General features: G+C 36.2%; 2 protein-coding genes across 2 annotated transcripts; both read right to left on the reverse strand.

The window, feature by feature from the left end:
• Positions 1-157: 157 nt before the first annotated feature.
• Positions 158-5852, reverse strand: LOC121420056 (coiled-coil domain-containing protein 153-like). The gene is made up of 6 exons (XM_041614582.1): positions 5682-5852; positions 4441-4512; positions 3739-3858; positions 3177-3269; positions 2199-2329; positions 158-749 (listed from the first exon to the last, which is right to left on the reverse strand). Exons 1-6 carry the CDS (start codon positions 5740-5742, stop codon positions 621-623), a joined length of 606 nt encoding a protein of 201 aa, XP_041470516.1. The 5' UTR covers positions 5743-5852; the 3' UTR covers positions 158-620.
• Positions 5853-8068: 2216 nt separating this feature from the next.
• Positions 8069-16770, reverse strand: LOC121420057 (electron transfer flavoprotein subunit beta-like). The gene is made up of 6 exons (XM_041614583.1): positions 16665-16770; positions 15758-15916; positions 12932-13090; positions 10790-11011; positions 9310-9485; positions 8069-8437 (listed from the first exon to the last, which is right to left on the reverse strand). Exons 1-5 carry the CDS (start codon positions 16716-16718, stop codon positions 9315-9317), a joined length of 765 nt encoding a protein of 254 aa, XP_041470517.1. The 5' UTR covers positions 16719-16770; the 3' UTR covers positions 8069-8437; positions 9310-9314.
• Between the last annotated feature and the right edge of the window lie 906 nt (positions 16771-17676).

Genomic DNA, 17676 nt, shown 5'->3' on the forward strand with positions numbered 1-17676 from the left:
CTTGTACAGTGTGTTTGAGGACCGAAAAGGGGCATCACATTGACCCCTTCCCCACTTCTCGTTATCATCACATTTTTCTGTCAAAATTGCAATATTAGACAAAGAAAATCATAGAAAATCCCTTTTCCACAAAATAAGTAGTGTCATGTATTTTTTGTTGAGGGGTGGGGTAGGAGATTTTGGATATAATGGTGTTAAGGTTGTGACAAAGCTATGCACAACCAATCTTGGTAATACTACTTGACATTTGTTTATGTTAATAGTATAACATCAGGGTTCTAGCCATACCAAGCCGACAAGGCAAATTACCACTTGGCTCTTGGGTTAAAATTAGATGCGCCACCCGGCACACATGTTCTGTAAAATGAAATTAAAATTTGCTGAATGTGTACCAATTTGATCACATTTCAAGCTAGGATACTTTTTCATAGTTTTTTCACACATGCAAATTTGGCATGCATTATTTTGCCCAACACACTCACAATGGATCTCAAGAAAAATTATTTTATTGTAAAATGTCCGCTTCGCAGCTTCAAGTTTTTCTTAGCACTAAACTGCTCCTAGCTAGAACCCTGATTATCATAAAGAGTATTTTAAGACAAATGGCTTATGTTAAACATTCATATATCTAAGGGATTCAAACCAAACTCTAATAGCTTTTGTTTGTGTTGCATGTGAATCGTCTTGGATTCATCCAGCCATCGTATCTTGGCATCGTTCAGCTTTTCCACCATATTGTCCATGGCTTCCTGAAGGGGGAATGGAAAAGAGAAAGATAACCAATTGAAAAGAAATTGAGATACCCTATGAAGTAACAGAGTTATGGATGTGATATAAATTTACTTATGCATTATGAATCAGAATTATATAACTTCTGAAGGTTTCCATGGTGACGCAGTAGAGTGTAGTGGTTTCACAGTACACCATGTATTCTTTCATGGGAATATGTTGGTTTTGAAAAGGACCACCCAATCTTAACGTTTCAACAAACATGTTCTTGCCATCTTCAAGACGAAAAAAACATTCTTGTTGAAACGTTGAGTTTGGGTGGTCCTTTTAAAAACCAACATATACCCACGAAAGAATACATGGTGTACCATGAAACCATTAAAGAAAAAAAGTTGAGCGTTGGGCTGGAAACTACTCTAAAATTAAATTGAATACCAGTATGTCAATTGAAAGATACATGATTTGATTTCTGGGGCCGATTTTATATTAGATTACATTAATCATTGTGAAAAATCAATCAGATAAATCAAAGACTTGATAGTAATGATAAAATCATACATGTATTCTATACAGGGTAGCCACTCCAGTTCTGAATACTGTTCTCCCACGGGACCTGCTTAAAGGGGAAGCTTGCCCTGAAGAAAACTTTGTTGCAAAGACAGCAGAAAAAATAGTAAAAAACATTGAAGGTTTGAGGAAAATCCGTTAAAGAGTAAGAAAGTTATTAGATTTCAAAGTTTTGGATTTGTTACGTCATAAACGAGCAGCTGCCCCTTGTGTTATGTAATATAAAATGCATGATTTTCAAATTTTGTAGGTTCCTGATGACTTAATTTTGTTTTCTATTCATGATCGGGTGTAAAATGATTTGTCTATTGATATACAAAAGGTACAGTGAAAACCATTTTCAATTTTCTTTCATTTTTTTAATTTCATTGATTTTTTGCCATTCGATATGTTGGAATGCTGCTCGTATATGACGTCACAAATCAAATTATTGAAATTCTAATAACTTTTATTTATTTGATGAATTTTTCTCAAACCTTCAGCAATATTTTAAAATATTTTTTCTGCTATTTTTACCATAAACTTTTTGTCAGGGTGAACTTCCCCTGTAACATGATGCCGTTATTATTTTCCCTGCTTCAGTTTTCAAATCCTAATAAGCTTTAATTTATAGGCATGTGGGTCCCATTTCACAAAGACCTGTTATGATAACAAATGCAAAATTTCTTTAATAAATTTACTATCAGCCAATCAGATTGAAGGATTTCAGTGGCTTTCAACTGTTATTGCAAATTTGTTATTATATCAAGTTTTATGAAAGAGGCCCCAGGTAGGCGTTTCATTAAGCCGTTAAGTCAGAATACCACTTAGCACAAAAGAAGGATCCCCAGTCGTGCATGAGGTCATTTTTAACAGCTTTATGAAACATCTACCAGAACTGGTCAATGGTGTTCTTGACTTACCTCCAGCATATTTTCATAGGAATATTCCATTGTTTTGATCTTCTCCTCCAACTCTCCTATCGTCTCATTTTTCTCTTTTGTTATCCTCTCTTTCTCGGCCGTTGTTGCCTTCAGTTCTTCAGTGGTTTTTGCTGTGAAAAAAAGAAATGGAAAGATGGAACTTCAATATTTTATTGGACAATAAATGGGTAAATTAATTAATAAATGAATGAATGAATAAATAAATAAAAATACCAAACAAACAAACAATGCAATAATACATAAATAAACTCATTTATGAAAAAGTAATACAATAACACATGAAAAAGCTATTTTGATGTGGAAGCTGTTTTATAATATGAAATATATTTAAACGTACAAAGAGCAGCAGTCTTTTATGTATCCACAGGAAAATACAATTATCAGCCATTATCACTTTCATCATCATCTTTTCCCCTAACAAGAAGCAGTCAAGAGATGATGCACTCACACCAGCGGATTACGTTGATATACTTGATACATCATGCTAACATGATTATGAGCAAAATATTGCCGATTATGAAAAGTTTGTCCCTATTAATTGCCCAAATATGCGGATCTGTACTGCTTTAAACCGACTATGAAGATCCTAAGTTGATACGAAAATGCCTGGTTTTCATGGAAAAGCACTGATAAAAGGGTTTTCATGGAAAAGCGCTGATGAAAGCATTACTTACATATCCTCCTTCTCTGCTCATATTGAATTGCAGTTCATAATGAATGTATTTAATGAACATTCGGACTCCGGGATAGTTTGCTGGCAATAATCAACTACCATTAAAATCAAATATTGGCCAGCACTAATGCAAAACCAACCAACTAATAAGTGTATGATTCAAAATAACGGTAACAGAATAGTCCGTCTGGAATCGATTTTGGCAGTGTGACTCTACCATAAGCCCTTTTTTTAAGCATTGCCAGCAGTCTAGGGTGCAGCATATGCTATTGAGAACCACTTACTTAATGAACTTGTGACCTTCTGCAACTCAACTTCTAATCTCCTTACATGAGCATCCATTTCAGTTTGTTTTGTCTTGTACTGACGAGTCATGTCTGAAAAGGAAATACAACAAAACTTGCATAGGTCAATCGTCCAAATGTTAAGTATTTGTGTTACATTAATGTTAAAGCAATTTTTAGACAAGATTACACAAAACATCATTTCTGCAACAAACTTCTAGGGTGGACTGTGCACATGCATCGGTCATTAATCCAACCAATTCAATTAAATTCAGTTAAGTTTATCAAGAATGAAAAAGAAATGAAAATGCTGCTTGAAAATTAAAATTGTTAATTTCACCAAAAAATATAAATTACTCTTGATAGTGAAAAACAATATTGTTGAATAACAGTACATTGAAATCATAAAGCCATTTGATCAATAACTAAGCTCTTGTGAAACAGGGTTCTGTAAATCTCCAATGAACCCCTAAAATCGGCAAGAGTGACACTTTAAATTTATAATCATGATTTGCTTTTATCAACTCTCTGGATACCATGCCCTGCTTTGGATACCACTTACCAGCCATGACATCTTTTTGGTCTGATTTTTGCTGCTCCACGTTTCCTTCTGCATCCTTCATGCGTCCCTTCCATTCTTCTGACTGTGCCTGGGAGCGCCGAGCAATCTCCTTCCTATTCGCTGCACAAACAAACACCATGACGTAAAGCTAATGTTAATATTTAAAAGCGTGCTTTCATAATAATGTATAAGAGGCATTTCATCATTTGATCTGATAATTTTTGAGGCAGAGTTTAGAAATATCATACACATAATAATTTCTTTAAAGTCATACATTCTCCAATATTTTCCCCTCCTTATCTCTGTAAAATGAAATGATCTTTAAAAAAAATTAAATTAGAAATGAGCAATTGAAACAGTATCATCATCTCTCATGGCATATAGGCAAATTTTCATCTGGAAAGGTTCTCAACTCTGCCACTACAGTTTACAAGATTTTTTTTCTTCCTACCAATAATTTATTTTCCTAATGAGTTGTTAATTACAATATTCCAGTGTGAAGTGCATTAAACATGTCTTCACAGATAAGTAAGAATTACTATGTACATACCAGTACCTAAATTCCATTGTGTGCCTAAAAAAGGGAGCCCGTAAAAAAAGAATCGAATTAGTTCAATAAAACCCACAGACCTAAGTGAAAATAGCCCTTTAATGATTAAAATGATTAATTACGCCCAATTATATCCTGCTCGGTGTACTTACCTAGATGATCTTTCAAGGCATCTATCTCGAGCAATGTCTTCTTGTATTTATCCTCAATGGTCAACTCGCCATCTGTATAGAGACAGTATGAAATTGTTTAAATGTAATGTACATATATGAGTACATACATGTTTATCAATATTCAACACACTTTTAGTGTTATTGTGCTTTTGTAGTTCTGTTATATAACATGCACATAGTTGGAATATGTCACTTGTTCACTGCTACGTGCTACCACCCTGCCTGAGGCTCTGCTCCACTCACCAATTACAGAGACCAAAGTACTAACTCGATCTGTACAGGGACTCAATGGCCGTATGTTTATGTATTTAATTTGGATAAACCAGGGAAGTGGGAGTTGCGCGATAGCAGAAGTCACTGTTTTTTTTTTTTCATTTTAAGTTAATTCTTTCTCATTTTGGTGCATTTCAGGCCAAAACTGAATATTTTTTGGGGTACAGTAGGCCTATTTTTATGAAACAAAGACAAAAATCATTGAGCCCCGTCGGGATATTTTACACTGTTAACCATCTAATGGCAGCTACACGATCGCGAGCCGTCTGTGTATGAATAAACAAATTTTTAAATTAAAAAAAAAATTGTCGAAACTCGAAACAGATGGCTGACAGCTGTCTAGGTTATATCATAACCTTGCTCATTGAATGAGTGAAATATGTGCAATATTGTACAAATTCTTGCCTTAGGCTTAGCAATTCCTCCGAAATACCTATTCAACAAAACTGACAAATTTACCATATTTATTTGTGGAACCTTCCAATGCATCATCATTACCAAACAAAAGGACTTGAACAAGGGAGGTGGGGTTAAAATACTATTTTGTTTTTTACTTGAGAAAAATTAAGAAAATTGGAATCAGTTTTTTTTTAATTTAATGATTTCTAATTAGTTCTTCTGATCCTCCTTTTTAATCTTCCTCCTCTTTTCTATCTTTTTCTTTCTTTCTTTCTTTCTTCCTTCCTTCTTTCTTTCTTTTCTTCTTCCCCTCTTCTTTAATGTAATTATCATTATTTATCTTAATCGTTTATGCTCAGCAACAAGCAGAATGCAGAGCGCGCCCCGCAGACGCAGAGCGAGTCAGTAAGCACCGAGTCTCGAGCTCACGCTCACGGTAAAGTAGCGGGCACGATAACCTGAAACTCACGCTGGAGAGCTCCAACAAGCTTGAAGTGTCTCGCTTCTAAAATCGTTTAAAAATAGACGTTATATTAAAATATACTTACCATTCTTCTTCTTCCCTTTCTTCTTGCCCTTTTTCCCTTTTCCTTTCTTCTTTGGAGGCATGATTTTGAAGTGATAATATCGTTTCTCAGAATGGAATCCGGAACTTTTTACGGGAGTTACGGCACGCTCACCAGTTAGCAACCAAATATGCTCAAATGCGCATGCGCAATTCAATTAAGTTGGACACGGGAACAGGTGCATGGCATAATCTCTATGATTTACGACTAATTAATATTTTAAGTTTTTTTTAAGCCATTTGAATTTGATCAAGCTTGCTAATTAACAATATTTAATGTTGGTTTTATCCCGCTTCCCCCATTTTCGTTCTTTCCTTTTCTTCTCCAATAATTCGTATCTCTCAATTTTTCAATCACTTCTCTTTTTAGCTCATTTCCCTCTCACTTCTTTTCTCCTCACTCTCTCCCCTCCATTCGCTTTCTTCCTTTTTTTACCTCCTCTCTCACTTCTCTTGCATTATTCTGTCTCTCATTCTTTCAGCTTCCTGTATGTAAATCCTATGGCCCGAAAAAGATTTTTAAAGAGGGGGTGTTGGTTTGTTAAGAAAAATTTGTTGCCCCTCGCCCCCCCCCCCCCCAAAAAAAAGGGAGTCTCCATTTCAGAACGATTAAGACTAATTTCACTAAAAAAAACCCACTAAATAAATATAAAGGTTTTCACTGCCAAATGAATGTGATTTTCGAGTGGAACTTTTTATAACAGTCAAAAAGGTTATTTTGAAGAAGTTTGAAGGTTACTTTGGGGATTAGACGAAGTGATGATTAGACCAAATGGTTGTTAGATGAAATGTTGATGGACTGAATGGCATTAGACTAAATGAAGGTAGACCATTTGGCGAGTAGACGACTTGGCAATTTACCATTTCAACCCCCGGTTTCAACCCTGGTGATAAGTTTGTTTTATTAAAATCAGAAATAGAGAACACTATTGGTGAAGTATTATCAAAATCCATCAAATAACAGTTATACATGCACTTTGTAAGTTTTTTTTTAATTTGTGACTCATATGTGAACAGCTTCCCAATATTCAATTTATTCCAAGATGTCTCAATTTAAAAAAAAATTAAATATGAGAAATACAAATATTTTTTTAGACAACAAGGGGTGTGGAATGATACGTCTGATAATATAACCTGCACAAACAAAAATGCTTCAAATTTTTAGGGAAAATGGTGTTTGGAGAATTCTCACCACACATCAAATGGAGGAGGTGCTTGCCAATGACATTACAAAGCAAACCTTTTAAAAAATGTAACTCTGTTATTATTTGATGGATTATCATCAAACCTTCAAAATATTTTTTTCTCTATTTTTCTGCTTTTATTAATATTAACTAATCAGAAGGGGAAAAACATACACATTGATATGTACAGGAGACAAATACAGCCACATCCATGCTTTTTATGTCAATATATTTATTCAACATTTCCCATGGAACATACAAGAACATTTGGAACAATATGGGCCATGAATATTGAAACAAATACATATAATCACATATATGTCTCTGAAGGAATCTATTATTTTCATATTAAATATTGTAAATCGTCTCAATATTCACATAGCCATCGACAATCCCTTTGCAAAGGAATAACAAGGATGCTTATCACCTCAAAATCATTCTCAATCTTTTCCAAATTTAACAATAAAAAAGGATCATTTCATTACATATTTTTCCTGGTGTGATAAAATATCAATCATCGCTCATGTGTACAGAGTGCCTGTTTTTTTTAAATGATGAACTGCTCAAGAAGTTCCAAATAACTTGCTTTGAATACGATAATTAGACTTTATTCAAAAACCACTCTCCACATTCCAGAAGAAATCAATGTATGGAGTGGGTATATGTAAGCAAAAAGGCTTGAACAGAGTAAAAGGGAAAAAATAGAGAGACAGAAATGGAGAGAGAATGAAGAATTGGAAAAGATGAACAACATTAAGAAGAGAACATCAAGCAGTAATACCTCAAGTCACATTTCCCCTGTGGCAGCAGTAGTCTAAATACAGCCGTTTTATCTTATTTCATTCAGACCACCTGTATGAAGCTGGTGTAAAATATGTTAAAACAGTTGTTTTTGACACGTCTTACGGTGGCTGTCGGGGAAATATGACTGAGGTATGCAGGAGAATAAAAACAGAGGGATGAGGGGGAATACAAAGTGAAGAATGATGGATTGACAGAGTGAGAAAAGTGGGGGAACAGAGAGAAATGGAAGAGAGATGAGATAGTAGGGGAGGGGTGGGAAGAGAATATTACACTATAAATGAAATAATGCAATATATTTTGTCATCAAAATCATGTTCGTACATAGAATGATTTGTTGGATAGGTGATCTCAAATTGCTTCTTTTTTCTTTTTTTTACTGATCACACAAATTGACAAATCAGAGGAATGATCCAGGGAGCATTTCATGAAAACTTTGTCAGCAATTTTCACCAGATCCTTGCATCTGATTGGCTGAGAGCGTATCAATCCGACACAAAATTGTTCATGAAATGCTCCCCTGACAGTACGCACCATTCCTAACTCCAAGTCCTACATGTAGACCCATTGGATCACATTTCACATATATTGCTAGGTATTTGCCTTGTATCGATTGGATATCTACAAACAAATTATTCCATTGGTGGGGCTGGCCATACTCCTCGTCTTACACCTCATTTTTCTCGCGTACACTTCAACTGGGACTAAGAGCAGGAAGGCATGAAGCTGTACAGAGTCTGATAATTTGTCAAGCCTGGAGAAAAACAAACGAAAATGGAGATGATGACAGCACTACTAAAATATGACCTATTTGTGCCAAGCTTAACTTATTTCATTTATTTATAATCATTATTAATATTTTTTTTTTTTGGGGGGGGAATGAATCAAACTCACTTAGGTGGAAATACAGAATAATATCAAATTTAAACAAGAATCCCCATGTAATTTTTGGGAAGTGACATCTACACATACGTCACAGTTATATATATGTTTGTCAATGTAAAAACATATCAATATTCCAGCCGAACTGACATGTAAATGCATAATTTATTCTACTAGGAAGGAAAAAAAAACAAAGAAAAATATGAATTATACTAAAAAGGGAACTCAACCCAAATCTCTACGATTCTTATACTTTCTTGGACAATTGGGAGAAACGTCCTCTAACCTGAGTATTTTTAATTTTTTATATTGCTGCATGGTCCCAAGGAAATGGTGCTTTGGGGGAATGAACACAAAATGACAAAATAACAAAAATGGCCGATCGAGACCGGGGTAGGAGAGAACTTTTCGTTTTTTGAGGTTCCTGTCTGGGAAACTGCCACTTGTTAGACCTTCATCCATACATATAATCGTGGTAAGTGCATAATTTCTGTTTTCACACTTCATTTGGAGAAATATTTAGACCATAAATCACGCTAGTCCCGTGAGTATGGTCAAATATACGGTAAGCCCCTTGGGCTCGCGGTGGGCGAGAGCTCCCTGGGTTAACCCGAAGCTAGAAATTGGCTTGTCTGCTACAACCGATGGGCAACGCACTGTATTCTGAATTCACCAAATTCAACAGTGGGATTGTAGCCATATCCAAACGTCCAGAGACTGTATTACATTTATACCGATACTAACCAGTGTTAGCAGAAGCCAGCTTCTTTGAGTTTGCCAACAAGTTCCTCCACGTTCTCGACCTTCTGCCCTGCTTCTCTGACCGGTGGATCTTCCACTCTGACCACTTCTACTCTTGGGGTCACATCAACACCGAGGTCACCGGGCGTCTTCTTGGCAATTGGCTTTTTCTTGGCTTTCTAAATGGAGAAAACAAGCGAATAGAAGATTGGTTTTGTCTCTCTCTTTTTCATAGCCTTTTGTAGTCCTTTTCAAAAGTGGCTCGAAAACTGTGAATTCATTCCCACGTAGTGATGAAGTTGTTGCAGTGTCGAAATTCCAACTTGGTGTGCTTACCATTTTGTCTCATGCAACATGGTCTAATCCTAGTTCATCTACAACTTTGTTTATACCCCTTTTGTTTACTATCCACTTGGTCTAAAATTACTTTGTCTCCATTGTTCAAAATACAGACTGTTTGTGATTATCAAACGTTTGATTGACAAAATTCACCTGCTTTTAAAATTGTGGAGATTAGACCATCTGAGCATTAATATGTGAATTATACTATGGAGGCATTAGACCAAAAGGACATGTAGACCGAACGGAAATTAAGTAAAATTGATTGTACACCAAATAACTAAAGCCCACGTGCTATTAACCGATCTAATGTGTTGACAACAGGGGTGTGAGTGGTCACAAATAAAAAGATCTGAAAACAAGCTGAAGAGTATTGAAAAAGTCTGAAAGAGAAAGAGCTCCCATACTTATTGTACAGAAGAAAGCCAAAATAAGCTGAAATTAAGAGCAAAAAAAAAATCTGAAATCAGATAAAAATCTGAACTCTCACACCCCTGGTTGACAATCTACTTTGATACCAAGTGAATATAAACTGGTAGAGCTGTAAATATGCTAAGTAAGCAATTCTATCAACATTAGGTTTAACATGTACAGGTCAAAGTACACGTGACTAGGATTATAGCATTGTTTGGGATTTTGACTGAGTAAATAAGCTCTATGGTGAGTATTCTATTCTATCATGAAGTTTAGCTAAATTAATGGAGTTGCAGCAACCCACTTCATGAGAGAGTCTTTGAAAAAGGTTATTGTGACCATATCATCATGGATCTAGATCTGATAAAATTACCGCCCTTTCACAAAGTAAAAAAAAATCATAATTAGAATGATTCCAGTTAAAAATAAGGCTAATGACGAATAATTAGCACGTGTGAAACCAAACTAGAACATTATTAGAATCACGAATGCTAATCACAGTCACAAATGCAATAGGCAATCATCATTACAATGATGATTCAAGATCCATGCGTGAAAGGGCCCTTATAGTAAGCCTAATTTGGGAAATCTGGAACGCATTTCATGAAGGAATTTGTCAGCCGTTTAATCTGTCAAGTCCCGTTTTATCCAACAGTTACCATAGGTACAGTGCTTCGCAGCCACTCTGAATCAAGGATGAAACGCTTCCCCAGTAACCATTATTACTCACCATGATGTTTGGTAGCGTTGCATACCGGGGTTCATTTAACCTCAGATCTGCTGTGACAACGGCTGGTAATGAGACCTGGATCGTCTCTAATCCACCATCGATCTCCCTCGTCACTTCCATCTTATTGTCCTCAACTTTGACCTCTGAGGCAAAGGTCGCTTGCGGCCAGTCCAATATGGCCGCCGTCATTTGACCCGTCTGATTGCAGTCATCATCAATTGCCTGAGAGGGAAAGTAACAGCAAGAGGGGAAATAGAAATAGGGTAAAAGAGAAGGAAAGGAAAAAAAAGAGATAGATAAAAGATAGAGAAAGGAAAAGAGGGGAAAGGTAGAGAAAAAGCAAGAGAGGGAGAGCATGAGAGATGAAACATTATTTTCCACCTGAAACATTTACTTAATTCTCAATTTCAAGTTATGATATTCAATTCTTATTTTCATGAATTGGAAGTTTCCTTTCCAAAATACATAATTTTCAAAAAATTACGCAAAACATGGTGCATTAGACAGTGGCCGTGTATTTTAACTAAAAACTATCATCTGATTGTACATGTAATTCGTTTGCACAGCCAGCCACCCCCCCCCCCCCACTTTCAAAACTGTTGTGCAGCATTCCCAGCTAAACCCGGGGTGATCATAACAGTTTGGCTCAAAATAGATGCATTCACATGTACATGTACATGTAGATGGCACTCTGAATGAATGTACCCTCAACTCACTCAATGTTAATCTCACTGATGCATCCACTGTACACATCACAGTTTACTAATAATACTTCCTCTAAAAGTCTGCTGGTAGGCATGAACGCCCTATAGGCATCTGGATTCGTCAAAATTACCCAATATATCCTGACATATTATACAAATAATGCATGAACGCGCATGCATGCAGGGCCAAATAATGAACAATGTGTGAGGAGAGCCAATGGATATACCGCACTGAGGTCCACAGGACCGAGTGCGGAATATTCATTTGGCAAGTCGAGCACAGAGTTCATTATTTAGGTCTTCTATGCACAAGAATGCGTGCATTGTTTGTTTTATACAACTCCCCATATCACTGAGTTGCCCAAATGCTATATTTTATCTAAATTCTAGACAATTCCAGATAAGTCCAGACCTCGCACTATCATGCACTCTGACGTCAGAGTGCAGGATAGTACATTTGGTATGACGTCAGAGTGCATAATAGTGCGTTTTGGATGCATTAGTGCAATTCGCTGAATATCATATGATCCGATTTGGACCAATCAAATTACAGAACATTCTTGGGAGTTGTATAAATCCTGATACTTCACTCTAAGGGACAAGTGATGTCTTCGAAGTGCCCCTAATCTTCATTTAACAGGGCAGGGGATTAGGTTTGCCCAACCACCCTTCAGCCCTTCATTATATCATCAATTAGGCCTATTTATAATTCAATTTCTTCCCGCAATAATGTACATCAAAAACATTGTTTGATTTTTTCATTAAAAAATGAAATTAGTCGTAATTATTTATAACACATTATCAAATCTACATGTATGAACATTAACATATTTGATATTACATTGTATAAAAAATGAATAAATAAATAAACCTCTGCTCACAAGTTGCATACTGACCAGGATATGCAGACCCTCATTTTTGAAGAAAAAAAAGATTAAAAAAAAAATTCCATGACTCCCTTATATCCGATTTGTATGAAATATCTAGTGCTCATTAAACTTTTGGTTGGAGATTAAGTTGTGAACATAGCTCTCAATGATAAGCCCTTTTAAAGATGTAACTACGAATGAGCAGTAAAATGTCATTTGGGATACTGACATTGATAAAATGCTCCTATGGTCTATACTAAGCCTTTCTTTTTAGGAATTTGAATGTGAAAGCTTATAAATATAATGCAAACTTCTTTACTTGAAAGTGTAAGTGTTCATGCTAATGAAATATAGGAAAGGTCATGTATGTATCATTTTCTGCATCTTATGTATTTGTTATTTGTGATACTTTTCCCATGCACTTTTCTGTTCAATGTACAAAGAGTCAGACAAAATTTGTATGCTTTTTTTTCAACAAATAACATGACAATAGATTTATTGAATTGAATTGGAGAAATTTTTATCACAGCTGCAAATTGGCTTACAATATCAAAATTCATTCTTCTCACCTGTTTGCCCAGAATGACTAAGTTTGCATCTTCTTCTTGCGCAAGTTTTGCCATGATCTTGGAAACATGGAATGGACCTAGACCCTCGTATTCTGCTCCGCTGACCTCAACATGAATACCTCTGTCAACACCCATGGCCAGTGCTGTACGTAACGTTTCCTGAATGGATAAAATATATCAAACATACAATTGTATTTAAATGCTAAATTCCACGTAAGACTAGAAAAGTAGGCCTTACAGTCACGTGATCTTTATATTTTATGTTATAGAAATGGTTACTAAACCAATTAATTTGATGAAATCGATCAAGAAATAGACTTTGCTGTGAGCAGCTTGCTGTTTTCTCTCCCTTTTTTAAAAGCCATTTTGAAGCCTCCAGTGGCCCCAAAATGGCGAACTTTGTTCATTTACTTTTAGATTTCTCCATTTGACTTTAGTAGATGAAACAGCTACAAAACTGTGAATTTTGTCCATTTTGCAAAGCCACAGCTTTGCTCAATGTGCATTTACCTTTAGTACCTTTAGATCAGAATTTAAATGAAACTTGAGCTCTGAATATGTGTAAATACAGTTTATAGTCCAGTCATTTTAGCCCAAATTTTGACCAAACTTGGAACAGAATTCTTTTCACCACAATGCATTTCTGTGAGGACCCTAGTACAACATATTAAAAGTCCTAAACTATCCGAATAGGGGAAAGGCATCTAATTTGTATAAATCCAAGATGGCTGCCAAAATTGACATGCCTTATCCTGAATATTTTTGGTACAGAAAATGGGAAAATCTTGATATGAATACGCAGTTCACTATGATTTAGAAGATATTATAAATCGATTGCAATCGTTTTCGGGACTGTCCGGTTAGTATTTTTCAAAAAATGTGAGAATTTATGCCGAAATGTCCATGTTTTTTGTCAAAAATTTGCATGAGCATTTTCTGTTTAAATATCTTAAGTATCAACAACTAATGCAAAATATCGGTTTTCGCCAGGAAAGGGGATATATCAACAAGAAAACTGATATGCTTCATAACAGTATTAATGTCTTAACTTTCTTAAATTAAGGGCAAATACATCCAAATGTATTACTCGATATTGCAATAAAGTGACACCAAAAACCAACCTCCGTGTCTTAGTCACATTTTTTATATAGACTACACTGCGATTGCTGGCATGCCTTTAAAGAGAGTACAATAGATTAAATCAGTCTTGCCATGCCTTTGTTGGTGTGACTAACACGCATAGATGCATTGTGTGCATTTAGCGGTAGAAAGGTGTATACTTAAATTGATATGTGGGCAAGGGGCCTTTTCTACATGTACATATTAAAGCAACTTTTGTGTTAATGAAATCTCTTGGAAAAGTTAGAGGATGCATTGCTCTGCATACGGCATGCAATTACGTTCAAGAACATTATTTAAAAGCATAGTCCCGCAATAGCCTGTTGGAGTTACCCCCTTATCCGAAGCTTAACTATTAAAATATAGTGCTTTTTGGAGCCCCCCCCCCCCCATTCACTTGGAGGCAAAAGAGTAGGCTTTTCTCTATCAGTTACATATAAAGGAGTGATGGCACAGCAAATCCTACCACCTCAGGGGTCTGCCAAAGTCACTAACCCTTTTCGTATTTTGCCCATTTCTTGGAAAATTAGCAATTTTTAGCCCCATATAGGCAAAAGGTGTTTCCCCTTTGCAGTAGACAACTTTTTTTGTTTTTTTACTACTTGGAGATAACAAAATTAGATTTTCCTCTATCAGCTTCATACAAAGAAGTGCTGGCACAGAAAACCCTACCTCCCAGGGGTTTGCCAAAGTCACCCATCCCTTTTCCATATTTTGCCTATACATGGAAATTATATCTACCAATTCAGAGCCCTCATTGATGCAAAAATGTTTTTCTGATATATCATAGCAAACCACTTTCATTGTTTCGTAACCACTTGGAGATAAAAAAGTAGATTTTCCTCTATTAGCTACATATAAATAAGTGCTGGCTCAGCAAAGCCTACCCCCTCAGGGGTTCACTAAGCCCCCCCCCCTACCTTTTTTACCTATTTTCCCTCTTTAAAGTCGCAGTTTTTGACCCCCCCCCCCTTTCAGGCAAAAGGCATATCTGCTATATGTCACTTTTATTATCTGAAACCACTTAAAGATGAATAGGTTTCGTTTATCAACGCATCGACCTTTCCCTCTCCAGGGGCTCCAAATTGGCAAAATACTGAATTTAAGGGGTGAGTGACTTCGGTAGTTTAATAGTAGTATAATAGGATGTGGCAGGTCTTATAGCTACATTTAATGTTTCTTTTGAACTCCGAGATCGAACAGACAGAAAATGTCATTATTTTGGTGTACAAAGTCACATGACTAGCATATGATAGTTTCTGTGCCTAGACCCTTTCATGTCAAACAATAATTAATATGGTCCAAACAGAATTGAATTTATGCATTTAATGTTAATAGTAACAATGTTCTTGTAGTTTAAATCTTTGCTTTCTGATATTTATAATATAGCTTTATTTTGAGGAAGCCAATTTTTATAGTAGTATCGAGTCAGGAATAGATATGATTTGTAATCGGGTCTGAGTACAAAGTATACACTAGCGTTGCCTGCTACAGAGCAAATATGACTAAAACTAACCACTATGTTTATGCAAATTAGAACACTTTCCCCTATTCAGATTTTCTGGGAGTTTTAGTATGGTCTTCTATGGACCTCAAAGAAATGTTCTGCATTGGAATAAATTCTGAATTTGTTCCAAGTGAAAAGTTAAAATGACTGGACTATTAATGAAATGGAGTCAGATCGTGTTGTTTGTACATGTAGCGTACCTGAGATTGTTGTGGTCCGCAGCTGACCGCGATGATTTCCTTGACAAGTTTTTTTTCCTTCAACCTTACAGCCTCTTCTACGGCTATCTCGTCGAATGGGTTCATGCTGTGTTTAACACCCTCTGTAACCACACCCATATTGTCTGGTTTGACACGGATCTACAGATAAAAAAGCAAAAAAAGTCCAACAAAAATCCTTACTATGGCAAATTAGCCTGGCTAGAGAAAATGGATGTCTTCATTCAATTCGTCGAGCTTTTTCTATTTCAATGGGTATTACTATTGCCTTGGATTGGAAGGAATTGGAATCAGGGGAATAGAACATGATCGATCAATGAGAATGATTAAAACAGAGTAACAAAACGAAAAATAAAATGACCTCAACTAACGCTTTATTAAATTGCTAACTTGTCTGCCGTGAGTGCACCAATTCAATTGATGTTTTATTATTACTTTCCAGTGAACATCCGTTCATTTGCACACAGAGAGTGACACGTTCAGTCGTGGCTCATACACTTGCACAATCATGACAATTAATGGATGACGATCAAAGTTGAATATATATCAATGCGTATGTGACTGCATGCTGTACCAAATGAAGAGCTATGTCGTTAGTCTCGGGCTAGATACAAATGCCAATAAGGCAATACCGCCATGTTGCTTTGCCCTTCACACGTCCTTCGCCCGGTCTCGTCTCTGCGGCGGAAAGCACACTTTCTCAGCCGGTGGGCGGCGGCTGGGCAGGGCTCGAGAAAATGCGATAGCCTAGCCACATCTCCCTGTGTCCGAGGCATAGGAGCTGCTCAAAAATTGGGACAGAAAGTAAACTAATTGACTCAAATTAAGTACTCATGAAATACTTAGTTGTCTTCTATCGATACGTAATCTTATACTAGTTTAAACTTACCTTAACTGCATAATCTATCACTCTTTTCACGCCGACAAGAACACGGAGTGCCATCTTGATTTTTGTCTGATCCTGTGTGTTTCATAAAATCTGTTTTCGCCCTCTAGAGTTGAAGTTGCGGAGATCCAGACTTTTTTGGGTTTGAACATGACACCTTTTTTTCAGATTTAACTTGATTATTCCAAATTGGAACTTAGAGTCAATCTGTAGGGGAAGGCGGGGTAAGTTGAGCATAGGGGCAAGTTGAGCCACCAGCCCCAGGCCAATAATGAATGAGTCAGACATTGTGGTGGTGTCATGTATTGATGACCCATAGCATAACCCCTAACCCCACCACATTGTTTCCAACTTTGAAACAAAAAGTAGTTTTTCAGAGGGAAAAATATGAATTTCAGCCAAAAAAGTGAAAAAGAGTGTGAAATAGATAAGTGCTTTATAAACACACACGTCTTTAAATATAATAAAGACATGATAACAACATTATTAGTCCAGGTATGGATCTTCATTCTTGTCATAGTCTTTTATATGATGGATGCATAATAAATGTGTGGATACAAAATTATCGCACTAAGTTCGGACTGGGGTAAGTTGAGCCAAATAGCATGGGGCAAGTTGAGCCATGGTAATTCCTATGGTAATGTATCTTAAAAAACAAACAAACCATAAAAATCGATTGAAATGCAGGCTGAAAGGAGCAAATTTACATGACTGCTCTTTTCCTTTTACAGGATGTTAGTATTTATATAGAATTAGCAAGTGAAAAGACTTTAAACAAAAATTGACATGGTGGTTCTCCCCCATACATTTTGTACATAGTTTCTGTGGCTCAACTTACCCCAGAAGGTGGCTCAAACTTACCCCATATATGGGGCATGTTGAGCCATTTGATATCGTTTTTTTCAAAGGTCACGATGACTTTCAGTGTGGGGATAGAAAGTTATATATAGGTGGAAAATATTTCAGAAGAATTAAATTTCAAGGCAAGGTACTTATTTCGACAAGATTATTAATC

The sequence above is a fragment of the Lytechinus variegatus genome, chromosome 8 (genome assembly GCF_018143015.1).
Source record: "Lytechinus variegatus isolate NC3 chromosome 8, Lvar_3.0, whole genome shotgun sequence".
NCBI lineage: Eukaryota > Metazoa > Echinodermata > Echinoidea > Temnopleuroida > Toxopneustidae > Lytechinus > Lytechinus variegatus.